This window comes from Anomaloglossus baeobatrachus, chromosome 4, assembly GCF_048569485.1.
Source record: "Anomaloglossus baeobatrachus isolate aAnoBae1 chromosome 4, aAnoBae1.hap1, whole genome shotgun sequence".
NCBI classification, from domain to species: Eukaryota; Metazoa; Chordata; class Amphibia; order Anura; family Aromobatidae; genus Anomaloglossus; species Anomaloglossus baeobatrachus.
In genome coordinates this window covers 699991768-700005125 of record NC_134356.1, presented here as the reverse complement: position 1 = coordinate 700005125, position 13358 = coordinate 699991768, and the positions used below count along the sequence as shown (strand labels likewise).

General features: G+C 50.2%; 1 protein-coding gene across 2 annotated transcripts in view; it reads left to right on the top strand.

Annotated features, from left to right (window-relative positions):
* The window catches only part of NYAP1 (neuronal tyrosine phosphorylated phosphoinositide-3-kinase adaptor 1), a 50613-nt gene extending 38527 nt beyond the window's left edge, over positions 1-12086 (top strand). Inside the window, exons 7-8 of one of the 2 annotated variants that reach the window (XM_075343275.1) lie at positions 9747-9826; positions 11102-12086. In XM_075343275.1, coding sequence (XP_075199390.1) covers positions 9747-9826; positions 11102-11353 — 332 coding nt within the window. In that variant the 3' untranslated portion in view covers positions 11354-12086. Of the gene's footprint in view, positions 1-9746; positions 9827-10010; positions 10323-11101 lie in introns of those variants that run through there. The other variant, XM_075343276.1, reaches the window with a different exon arrangement.
* The last annotated feature ends 1272 nt before the right edge of the window (positions 12087-13358 follow it).

The following is a 13358-nucleotide window of genomic DNA, read 5'->3' as shown; positions in this document are numbered from 1 at the left end:
GGTCCTTCCTGAGCTCTATAATGTCACATATGATGCTGCTGCCCCCGGTGGTGGGTGAATAGTATTGCACGGCTGTTGATGATACATTCTGGTCTCTATAATGCCACATTTGATGCTGCTGCCCCCGGTGGTGGGTGGATAGTATTGCACGGCTGTTGATGGTCCTTCCTGATCTCTATAATCCCACATATGATACTACTGCCCCCGGTGGTGGGTGGATAGTATTGCACGGCTGTTGATGGTCCTTCCTGATCTCTATAATGTCACATATGATGCTGCAGCCCCCGGTGGTGGGTGGATAGTATTGCACGGCTGTTGATGGTGCTTCCTGATCTCTATAATCCCACATATGATACTACTGCCCCCGGTGGTGGGTGGATAGTATTGCACGGCTGTTGATGGTCCTTCCTGAGCTCTATAATGCCACATATGATGCTGCTGCTCCCGGTGGTGGGTGGATAGTATTGCATGGCTGTTGATGGTCATTCCTGATCTCTATAATGTCACATATGATGCTGCTGCCCCCGGTGGTGGGTGGATAGTATTGCACGGCTGTTGATGGTCCTTCCTGATCTCTATAATCCCACATATGATACTACTGACCCCGGTGGTGGGTGGATAGTATTGCACGGCTGTTGATGGTCCTTCCTGATCTCTGTAATGTCACATATGATGCTGCTGCCCCCGGTGGTGGGTGGATAGTATTGCATGGCTGTTGATGGTCCTTCCTGATCTCTATAATGCCACATATGATGCTGCTGCCCCCGGTGGTGGGTGGATAGTATTGCATGGCTGTTGATGGTCATTCCTGATCTCTATAATGTCACATATGATGTTGCTGCCCCCGGTGGTGGGTGGATAGTATTGCACGGCTGTTGATGGTCCTTCCTGAGCTCTATAATGTCACATATGATGTTGCTGCCCCCGGTAGTGGGTGGATAGTATTGCACGGCTGTTGATGGTCCTTCCTGATCTCTATAATGCCACATATGATGCTGCTGCCCCCGGTGGTGGGTGGATAGTATTGCATGGCTGTTGATGGTCATTCCTGATCTCTATAATGTCACATATGATGCTGCTGCCCCCGGTGGTGGGTGGATAGTATTGCATGGCTGTTGATGGTCCTTCCTGATCTTTATAATGCCACATATGATGCTGCTGCCCCCGGTGGTGGGTGGATAGTATTGCATGGCTGTTGATGGTCCTTCCTGATCTCTATAATGTCACATATGATGTTGCTGCCCCCGGTGGTGGGTGGATAGTATTGCACGGCTGTTGATGGTCCTTCCTGACCTCTATAATGTCACATATGATGCTGCTACCCCTGGTGGTGGGTGGATAGTATTGCACGGCTGTTGATGATACATTCTGGTCGCTATAATGCCACATATGATGCTGCTGCCCCCGGTGGTGGGTGGATAGTATTGCACGGCTGTTGATGGTCCTTCCTGAGCTCTATAATGTCACATATGATGCTGCTGCCCCCGGTGGTGGGTGGATAGTATTGCACGGCTGTTGATGGTCCTTCCTGATCTTTATAATGCCACATATGATGCTGCTGCCCCCGGTGGTGGGTGGATAGTATTGCACGGCTGTTGATGGTCCTTCCTGATCTCTATAATGTCACATATGATGCTGCTGCCCCCGGTGGAGGGTGGATAGTATTGCACGGCTGTTGATGGTCCTTCCTGATCTCTATAATGCCACATATGATGCTGCTGCCCCCGGTGGTGGGTGGATAGTATTGCACGGCTGTTGATGGTCCTTCCTGACCTCTATAATGTCACATATGATGCTGCTACCCCTGGTGGTGGGTGGATAGTATTGCACGGCTGTTGATGATACATTCTGGTCGCTATAATGCCACATATGATGCTGCTGCCCCCGGTGGTGGGTGGATAGTATTGCACGGCTGTTGATGGTCCTTCCTGATCTTTATAATGCCACATATGATGCTGCTGCCCCCGGTGGTGGGCGGATAGTATTGCACGGCTCTTGATGGTCCTTCCTGATCTCTATAATGCCACATATGATGCTGCTGCCCCCCGTGGTGGGTGGATAGTATTGCACGGCTGTTGATGGTCCTTCCTGATCTCTATAATGCCACATATGATGCTGCTGCCCCCGGTGGTGGGTGGATAGTATTGCACGGCTGTTGATGGTCCTTCCTGACCTCTATAATGTCACATATGATGTTGATGCCCCCGGTGGTGGGTGGATAGTATTGCACGGCTGTTGATGGTCCTTCCTGACCTCTATAATGTCACATATGATGCTGATGCCCCCGGTGGTGGGTGGATAGTATTGCACGGCTGTTGATGGTCCTTCCTGAGCTCTATAATGCCACATATGATGCTGCTGCCCCCAGTGGTGGGTGGATAGTATTGCATGGCTGTTGATGATACATTCTGGTCTCTATAATACCACATATGATGCTACTGCCCCCAGTGGTGGGCGGATAGTATTGCACGGCTGTTGATGGTGCTTCCTGATCTCTATAATCCCACATATGATACTACTGCCCCCAGTGGTGGGTGGATAGTATTGCACGGCTGTTGATGATACATTCTGGTCGCTATAATGCCACATATGATGCTGCTGCCCCCGGTGGTGGGTGGATAGTATTGCACGGCTTTTGATGGTCCTTCCTGATCTTTATAATGCCACATATGATGCTGCTGCCCCCGGTGGTGGGCGGATAGTATTGCACGGCTGTTGATGGTCCTTCCTGATCTCTATAATGCCACATATGATGCTGCTGCCCCCCGTGGTGGGTGGATAGTATTGCACGGCTGTTGATGGTCCTTCCTGATCTCTATAATGCCACATATGATGCTGCTGCCCCCGGTGGTGGGTGGATAGTATTGCACGGCTGTTGATGGTCCTTCCTGACCTCTATAATGTCACATATGATGCTGATGCCCCCGGTGGTGGGTGGATAGTATTGCACGGCTGTTGATGGTCCTTCCTGACCTCTATAATGTCACATATGATGCTGATGCCCCCGGTGGTGGGTGGATAGTATTGCACGGCTGTTGATGGTCCTTCCTGAGCTCTATAATGCCACATATGATGCTGCTGCCCCCAGTGGTGGGTGGATAGTATTGCATGGCTGTTGATGATACATTCTGGTCTCTATAATACCACATATGATGCTACTGCCCCCAGTGGTGGGCGGATAGTATTGCACGGCTGTTGATGGTGCTTCCTGATCTCTATAATCCCACATATGATACTACTGCCCCCAGTGGTGGGTGGATAGTATTGCACGGCTGTTGATGATACATTCTGATCGCTATAATGCCACATATGATGTTGCTGCCCCCGGTGGTGGGTGGATAGTATTGCACGGCTGTTGATGGTCCTTCCTGATCTCTATAATGCCACATATGATGCTGCTGCCCCCGGTGGTGGGTGGATAGTATTGCACGGCTGTTGATGGTCCTTCCTGAGCTCTATAATGTCACATATGATGCTGCTGCCCCCGGTAGTGGGTGGATAGTATTGCACGGCTGTTGATGGTCCTTCCTGAGCTCTATAATGTCACATATGATGCTGCTGCCCCCGGTGGTGGGTGAATAGTATTGCACGGCTGTTGATGATACATTCTGGTCTCTATAATGCCACATTTGATGCTGCTGCCCCCGGTGGTGGGTGGATAGTATTGCACGGCTGTTGATGGTCCTTCCTGATCTCTATAATCCCACATATGATACTACTGCCCCCGGTGGTGGGTGGATAGTATTGCACGGCTGTTGATGGTCCTTCCTGATCTCTATAATGTCACATATGATGCTGCAGCCCCCGGTGGTGGGTGGATAGTATTGCACGGCTGTTGATGGTGCTTCCTGATCTCTATAATCCCACATATGATACTACTGCCCCCGGTGGTGGGTGGATAGTATTGCACGGCTGTTGATGGTCCTTCCTGATCTCTGTAATGTCACATATGATGCTGCTGCCCCCGGTGGTGGGTGGATAGTATTACATGGCTGTTGATGGTCCTTCCTGAGCTCTATAATGCCACATATGATGCTGCTGCTCCCGGTGGTGGGTGGATAGTATTGCATGGCTGTTGATGGTCATTCCTGATCTCTATAATGTCACATATGATGCTGCTGCCCCCGGTGGTGGGTGGATAGTATTGCACGGCTGTTGATGGTCATTCCTGATCTCTATAATCCCACATATGATACTACTGACCCCGGTGGTGGGTGGATAGTATTGCACGGCTGTTGATGGTCCTTCCTGATCTCTGTAATGTCACATATGATGCTGCTGCCCCCGGTGGTGGGTGGATAGTATTGCATGGCTGTTGATGGTCCTTCCTGATCTCTATAATGCCACATATGATGCTGCTGCCCCCGGTGGTGGGTGGATAGTATTGCATGGCTGTTGATGGTCATTCCTGATCTCTATAATGTCACATATGATGTTGCTGCCCCCGGTGGTGGGTGGATAGTATTGCACGGCTGTTGATGGTCCTTCCTGAGCTCTATAATGTCACATATGATGTTGCTGCCCCCGGTAGTGGGTGGATAGTATTGCACGGCTGTTGATGGTCCTTCCTGATCTCTATAATGCCACATATGATGCTGCTGCCCCCGGTGGTGGATGGATAGTATTGCATGGCTGTTGATGGTCCTTCCTGATCTTTATAATGCCACATATGATGCTGCTGCCCCCGGTGGTGGGTGGATAGTATTGCATGGCTGTTGATGGTCCTTCCTGATCTCTATAATGTCACATATGATGTTGCTGCCCCCGGTGGTGGGTGGATAGTATTGCACGGCTGTTGATGGTCCTTCCTGAGCTCTATAATGCCACATATGATGCTGCTGCCCCCAGTGGTGGGTGGATAGTATTGCACGGCTGTTGATGGTCCTTCCTGATCTTTATAATGTCACATATGATGCTGCTGCCCCCGGTGGTGGGTGGATAGTATTGCATGGCTGTTGATGGTCCTTCCTGAGCTCTATAATGTCACATACGATGCTGCTGCCCCCGGTGGTGGGTGGATAGTATTGCACGGCTGTTGATGGTCCTTCCTGATCTTTATAATACCACATATGATGCTGCTGCCCCCGGTGGTGGGTGGATAGTATTGCACGGCTGTTGATGGTCCTTCCTGATCTCTATAATGTCACATATGATGCTGCTGCCCCCGGTGGTGGGTGGATAGTATTGCACGGCTGTTGATGGTCCTTCCTGATCTCTATAATGCCACATATGATGCTGCTGCCCCCGGTGGTGGGTGGATAGTATTGCACGGCTGTTAATGGTCCTTCCTGACCTCTATAATGCCACATATGATGCTGCTGCCCCCGGTGGTGGGTGGATAGTATTGCACGGCTGTTGATGGTCCTTCCTGACCTCTATAATGCCACATATGATGCTGCTGCCCCCGGTGGTGGGTGGATAGTATTGCACGGCTGTTAATGGTCCTTCCTGACCTCTATAATGTCACATATGATGCTGCTGCCCCCCGGTGGTGGGTGGATAGTATTGCACGGCTGTTGATGGTCCTTCCTGATCTCTATAATGTCACATATGATGCTGCTGCCCCCGGTGGTGGGTGGATAGTATTGCACGGCTGTTGATGGTCCTTCCTGATCTCTATAATGTCACATATGATGCTGCTACCCCTGGTGGTGGGTGGATAGTATTGCACGGCTGTTGATGATACATTCTGGTCGCTATAATGCCACATATGATGCTGCTGCCCCCGGTGGTGGGTGGATAGTATTGCACGGCTGTTTATGGTCCTTCCTGAGCTCTATAATGTCACATATGATGCTGCTGCCCCCGGTGGTGGGTGGATAGTATTGCACGGCTGTTGATGGTCCTTCCTGATCTCTATAATGTCACATATGATGCTGCTGCCCCCGGTGGTGGGTGGATAGTATTGCACGGCTGTTGATGGTCCTTCATGATCTCTATAATGCCACATATGATGCTGCTGCCCCCGGTGGTGGGTGGATAGTATTGCACGGCTGTTGATGGTTCTTCCTGATCTCTATAATGTCACATATGATGCTGCTGCCCCCGGTGGTGGGTGGATAGTATTGTATGGCTGTTGATGGTCCTTCCTGATCTCTATAATGTCACATATGATGCTGCTGCCCCCGGTGGTGGGTGGATAGTATTGCACGGCTGCTGATGATACATTCTGGTCGCTATAATGCCACATATGATGTTGCTGCCCCCGGTGGTGGTTGGATAGTATTGCACGGCTGTTGATGGTCCTTCCTGATCTCTGTAATGTCACATATGATGTTGCTGCCCCCGGTGGTGGGTGGATAGTATTGCACTGCTGTTGATGGTCCTTCCTGATCTCTATAATGTCACATATGATGTTGCTGCCCCCGGTGGTGGGTGGATAGTATTGCACTGCTGTTGATGGTCCTTCCTGATCTCTATAATGTCACATATGATGTTGCTGCCCCCGGTGGTGGGTGGTTAGTATTGCACGGCTGTTGATGGTCCTTCCTGATCTCTATAATGTCACATACGATGCTGCTGCCCCCGGTGGTGGGTGGATAGTATTGCATGGCTGTTGATAGTCCTTCCTGATCTTTATAATGCCACATATGATGCTGCTGCCCCCGGTGGTGGGTGGATAGTATTGCACGGCTGTTGATGGTCCTTCCTGAGCTCTATAATGTCACATATGATGCTGCTGCCTCCGGTGGTGGGTGGATAGTATTGCACGGCTGTTGATGGTCCTTCCTGATCTCTATAATGTCACATATGATGTTGCTGCCCCCGGTGGTGGGTGGATAGTATTGCACGGCTGTTGATGGTCCTTCCTGATCTCTATAATGTCACATATGATGTTGCTGCCCCTGGTGGTGGGTGGATAGTATTGCACGGCTATTGATGGTCCTTCCTGAGCTCTATAATGTCACATATGATGTTGCTGCCCCCGGTGGTGGGTGGATAGTATTGCACGGCTGTTGATGGTCCTTCCTGATCTTTATAATGTCACATATGATGTTGCTGCCCCCGGTGGTGGGTGGATAGTATTGCACGGCTGTTGATGATACATTCTGGTCGCTATAATGCCACATATGATGCTGCTGCCCCCGGTGGTGGGTGGATAGTATTGCACGGCTGTTGATGGTCCTTCCTGAGCTCTATAATGCCACATATGATGCTGCTGCCCCCGGTGGTGGGTGGATAGTATTGCACGGCTGTTGATGGTCCTTCCTGATCTCTATAATGCCACATATGATGTTGCTGCCCCCGGAGGTGGGTGGATAGTATTGCACGGCTGTTGATGGTCCTTCTTGATCTCTATAATGCCACATATGATGTTGCTGCCCCCGGTGGTGGGTGGATAGCATTGCATGGCTGTTGATGATACATTCTGATCTCTGTAATGTCACATATGATGCTGCTGCCCCCGGTGGTGGGTGGATAGTATTGCACGGCTGTTGATGGTCCTTCCTGATCTCTATAATGCCACATATGATGTTGCTGCCCCCGGTGGTGGGTGGATAGTATTGCATGGCTGTTGATGGTCCTTCCTGACCTCTATAATGTCACATATGATGCTGCTGCCCCCGGTGGTGGGTGGATAGTATTGCACGGCTGTTGATGGTCCTTTCTGATCTCTATAATGCCACATATGATGTTGCTGCCCCCGGTGGTGGGTGGATAGTATTGCACGGCTGTTGATGGTCCATCCTGATCTTTATAATGTCACATATGATGCTGCTGCCCCCGGTGGTGGGTGGCTAGTATTGCACGGCTGTTGATGGTCCTTCCTGATCTTTATAATGTCACATATGATGTTGCTGCCCCCGGTGGTGGGTGGATAGTATTGCACGGCTGTTGATGATACATTCTGGTCGCTATAATGCCACATATGATGCTGCTGCCCCCGGTGGTGGGTGGATAGTATTGCACGGCTGTTGATGGTCCTTCCTGAGCTCTATAATGCCACATATGATGCTGCTGCCCCCGGTGGTGGGTGGATAGTATTGCACGGCTGTTGATGGTCCTTCCTGATCTCTATAATGCCACATATGATGTTGCTGCCCCCGGAGGTGGGTGGATAGTATTGCACGGCTGTTGATGGTCCTTCTTGATCTCTATAATGCCACATATGATGTTGCTGCCCCCGGTGGTGGGTGGATAGTATTGCACGGCTGTTGATGGTCCTTTCTGATCTCTATAATGCCACATATGATGCTGCTGCCCCCGGTGGTGGGTGGATAGTATTGCACGGCTGTTGATGGTCCATCCTGATCTTTATAATGTCACATATGATGCTGCTGCCCCCGGTGGTGGGTGGATAGTATTGCACGGCTGTTGATGGTCCTTCCTGATCTTTATAATGCCACATATGATGCTGCTGCCCCCGGTGGTTGGTGGATAGTATTGCACGGCTGTTGATGGTCCTTCCTGATCTTTATAATGCCACATATGATGCTGCTGCCCCCGGTGGTGGGTGGATAGTATTGCACGGCTGTTGATGGTCCTTCCTGATCTCTATAATGCCACATATGATGCTGCTGCCCCGGGTGGTGGGTGGATAGTATTGCACGGCTGTTGATGGTCCTTCCTGATCTCTATAATGCCACATATGATGCTGCTGCCCCCGGTGGTGGATGGATAGTATTGCATGGCTGTTGATGGTCCTTCCTGATCTCTATAATGCCACATATGATGTTGCTGCCACCGGTGGTGGATGGATAGTATTGCACGGCTGTTGATGGTCCTTCCTGATCTTTATAATGTCACATATGATGCTGCTGCCCCCGGTGGTGGGTGGATAGTATTGCACGGTTGTTGATGGTCCTTTCTGATCTTTATAATGCCACATTTGATGCTGCTGCCCCTGGTGGTGGGTGGATAGTATTGCACGGCTGTTGATGGTCCTTCCTGATCTCTATAATGCCACATATGATGTTGCTGCCCCCGGTGGTGGGTGGATAGTATTGCACGGCTGTTGATGGTCCTTCCTGATCTTTATAATGTCACATATGATGCTGCTGCCCCCGGTGGTGGGTGGATAGTATTGCACGGTTGTTGATGGTCCTTCTTGATCTTTATAATGCCACATTTTATGCTGCTGCCCCCGGTGGTGGGTGGATATTATTGCACGGCTGTTGATGGTCCTTCCTGATCTCTGTAATGTCACATATGATGCTGCTGCCCCCGGTGGTGGGCGGATAGTATTGCACGGCTGTTGATGGTCCTTCCTGATCTCTGTTATGTCACATATGATGCTGCTGCCCCCGGTGGTGAGTGGATAGTATTGCACGGCTGTTGATGGTCCTTCCTGATCTTTATAATGCCACATATGATGCTGCTGCCCCCGGTGGTGGGTGGATAGTATTGCACGGCTGTTGATGGTCCTTCCTGATCTTTATAATGTCACATATGATGTTGCTGCCCCCGGTGGTGGGTGGATAGTATTGCACGGCTGTTGATGGTCCTTCCTGATCTCTGTAATGTCACATATGATGCTGCTGCCCCCGGTGGTGAGTGGATAGTATTGCATGGCTGTTGATGGTCCTTCCTGATCTCTGTAATGTCACATATGATGCTGCTGCCCCCGGTGGTGGGCGGATAGTATTGCACGGCTGTTTATGGTCCTTCCTGAGCTCTATAATGTCACATATGCCCCCTAGCATAATAAATCTGACAATTATTGCCTTTCTGTGCAGTGCTGCCCCCAGTGGTGGGTGGTAGGACTGCGAGGCTGACGATGGTGTTTTCCTGTGTCCTTCCTGCAGATTTTGGAGGGGGATACCGCCTGGGCCGCTCAGCCTCCACCTCTGGGGTTCGTCAGACATCCGCCAACAGGCAGAATCAGGTACTGCGCATGCTCTGCCAGACACTGAGGCCTGCAGAGCGCTGCTGTACTGTGCGCATCAGAGCATTACTCCTGCATGCAGATCGCTCACCTCTGTGCAGAGCATTGCTACTACATACAGATGTGCCCAGCTCGTCATTGTGCAAAACTCATCACATCATTTTATCATTCTCTCTCTCTGCAGAACATTATTTCCAAATGGATCTCACTCACCTCTCTGCAGAGCATTACTACCGCATCATCTCCTTTCTCCGCAGAGCACTACGCCTTCATGCAGATTACTTTGTGCCGTTTTCTGACCTCATTTCCTTTAAGATCCTTTTATTCCCTGCAGAGCAAAACTCATTCTGCCTTTCTGCAGAGCATTACTCTTCCTTTCTGGTTTTCTCCTTTCCTCATGTGTGCAGATTATCTCACCTGTCTGTAGAGCATGGCCGCAGCATGCCCACACTCGCACCGCCACTAAACTCATTTCTTTCCTTTCAGGACAATCTCCCGCTCTTTATTTCTGCATGCAGATTATCTCAACACTCTGCAGAGCATTACTCCTCCCCTCTTATTATCCCTGCAGGGAATTACTGCATGCATGCCCACCAATCTGCCCTGCATTTATATCAGCTGACCACACTGCAGAGCATTACTCCTGCATGCAGATCATTTATTCACACTGCAGAGCATTACCTCTGTATGCAGATCAAATGGCCACCTGCAGAGCATTACTCCTGCATGCAAATCAACACTGCAGAGCATTACCGCTGCATGCATAGCAACACTGCAGAGCATTATTCCTGCATGCAAATCAACACTGCAGAGCATTACTGCTGCATGCATAGCAACACTGCAGAGCATTACCGCTGCATGCATAGCAACACTGCAGAGCATTACTCCTGCATGCAAATCAACACTGCAGAGCATTACTGCTGCATGCATAGCAACACTGCAGAGCATTACCGCTGCATGCATAGCAACACTGCAGAGCATTACTCCTGCATGCAGATCATTACCACTGCATGCATATGTTATTCACACTGCAGAGCATTACCACTGCATGCATATCAGTTTTTCACACTGCAGAGCATTACCTCTGCATGCATATCAAATGACCACCTGCAGAGCATCCCTTCCGCATGCATTTCAATGAATCATGCTGCAGTGTATTACACCTGTATGCCTATGACCTGACAGTCCTGCAGAGCATCACTCCCGCATGCATACCCGCTCATTACCCTTAGCTTCTGGATACATCTCCTGACCTCCTTTCTCTCCTTCCATCAGGCTGTTTTGTCCCCCACCCCAACGCTGCCCTCTGGTGGCCGGGAGCGTGACGGGAAATTACAGGAGGTGATCGAGAGGAAGAGATTTCTGTGCCACGAGATCAAGTCACGTCAGCCGAGGGCAGAGAGGGGGCTCTGCAAACAAGAAAGCCTGCCCATCCTGCCCAGCTGGAGGCGGGGGTCTGAAGTTCGGAAGGGGGGAACCCCACCATGCCATCGGCAACAGGCTGTGTTGTGGGACACTGCCATCTGAAAATCCTCACCCCCTCTCTATACCCAGGGGCGCTGGCCGAAACCCTGAGGTGCAGGTGGGCAGGAGAGGAGGTGTGTGGGTGCGGGAAGGGATAGTCTGCAGACATGGAGAGGGCAATCATCTGCAGCAAAGTGGGACAGAGGACCTATGAGAGCAGAGAAATATTTCACGTTGGACGAGCGATTGAGGGGAGTAGGGGGCAGTAAAGGTGGTGAGAGTGATGGTCCAGAGCTGGGGTCCTCTCCTCGTACTTGTCGATCACGGCAATGGTTGGAAGAAGTCCCCTCACTCCCCGGAACATAAAGGTCACTCCAGGCTGTAGAGTTATTTCGCCAGCAAGGGCTAAACCAGGCAGAACTGTGCCGAGCCGTCCACGTGTCCAGCCGAAACGGCTCCGCTTCCCACACATATCAGAGGGCAAATTAGCCAAATCCAATCGGCAAGTCCATAGTCAGCTGCCGTCCTATGGGCGAGGGACAGGTTGCCCTATAACCTGTAGGATCTATTCATCTACCGCTATGGATGTGGGCAGGGCTGGGACAACGCTGTCGTCTCAGAATGGTTGTTACCAATCATATATGCTTATTTCAGTACGTGAACTTGGTGGATGTCATGATCTTGAAGCTATATAGCCAGTGGCGTAGTGTGGGGGCAGCCAATGGGTGGGTGGCCCGGGTGCCAAATTGTAGGGAGAGCCAAATGAAGGAGTACACGTAGGGTCAGAGTTATGGTTAGGGTTAGAGTTAAGGGGCAGGCTAGGGTTAAGGGGCAGGCTAGGGTTAAGGGGCAGGCTAGGGTTAAGGGGTAGGCTAGGGTTAAGGGGCAGGCTAGGGTTAAGGGGCAGGCTAGGGTTAATGGGCAGGCTGAGGTTAAGGGGCAGGCTGGGGTTAATGGGCAAGCTAGGGTTAAGGGGCAGGCTAGGGTTAAGGGGTAGGCTAGGGTTAAGGGGCAGGCTGAGGTTAAGGGGCAGGCTGGGGTTAATGGGCAAGCTAGGGTTAAGGGGCAGCCTTGATTTTGAGTTAGGGCTAGATTTATAGTTAAAGATAGGGTTAGGTTTCAGGTTAGAATTAGGGTTAGAGCTAGAATTAGGTTTAGAATTAGGTTTAGAGCTAGAATTAGGGTTAGGGCTAGATTTATAGTTGGAGATAGGGTTAGGTTTAGAGCTAAAATTAGGTTTAGAGCTAGAATTTGAGTTAGAGCTAGAATTAGAGTTAGGGCTAGATGTTTAGCTAGAGTTAGGTCTAGGGCTAGAACTAGAGTTAGGGCTAGAGTTAAGTTTAGGCTAGATTTAGGGAGCAGGCTTGATTTATTGTTAGGGCTACGGTTAGAGGCCAGCTTCATTTAGGGTTAGGTTTAGGGCTGGAAATAGGGTAGGGTTAGGGCCTAGATTAGGTTTAGGAATTGGGTAATATAATAGCTACGTATAGAAACACAAAGATGTCTAAAAACTGCAAATATAACAATGAGCATCTATTTACTTATATAGAAAGTCAAATTTCAACAGAAAATGATGAAGAGTCAGAGGACAAAAGTAATTTCCTAATCCAGATACTTGGAGGTTAAGGATTTCAATACTTGAATATTGGAAGGATATCAGGTCCATGGATTAAGAGGCGCAAAATATTAGCTTTGTAAGCGTTGCTGGCAACCCATGCTACGCCACTGGACATGGCTGACTTCAGACAGGGATGACATATTTGGGTGGAGTTACTCTTTGGGCCTCCGGCCTGCCCGGTTGGCACAATGTTTCCTGTACAGATGGGGTACATGCTTGGCTCCGGTTATCTCCGATCATCATGGTAGGGATAATCTGCGTTCAGGGTTATGGAGTCTCCCCACCCTCATTATACAAAACCGCAAATTATTCAGGTCTGGCAATTTTTTCCTTACGGCGACTGAGTCTCCCATATTCACGTTCCAGGTCTTCCTCACAATATCATGTGCTCCAGGGTGAAGCAATGGTTATTATGTTACATTGCTTCTGTGATGTCATAGAGTGCCATGA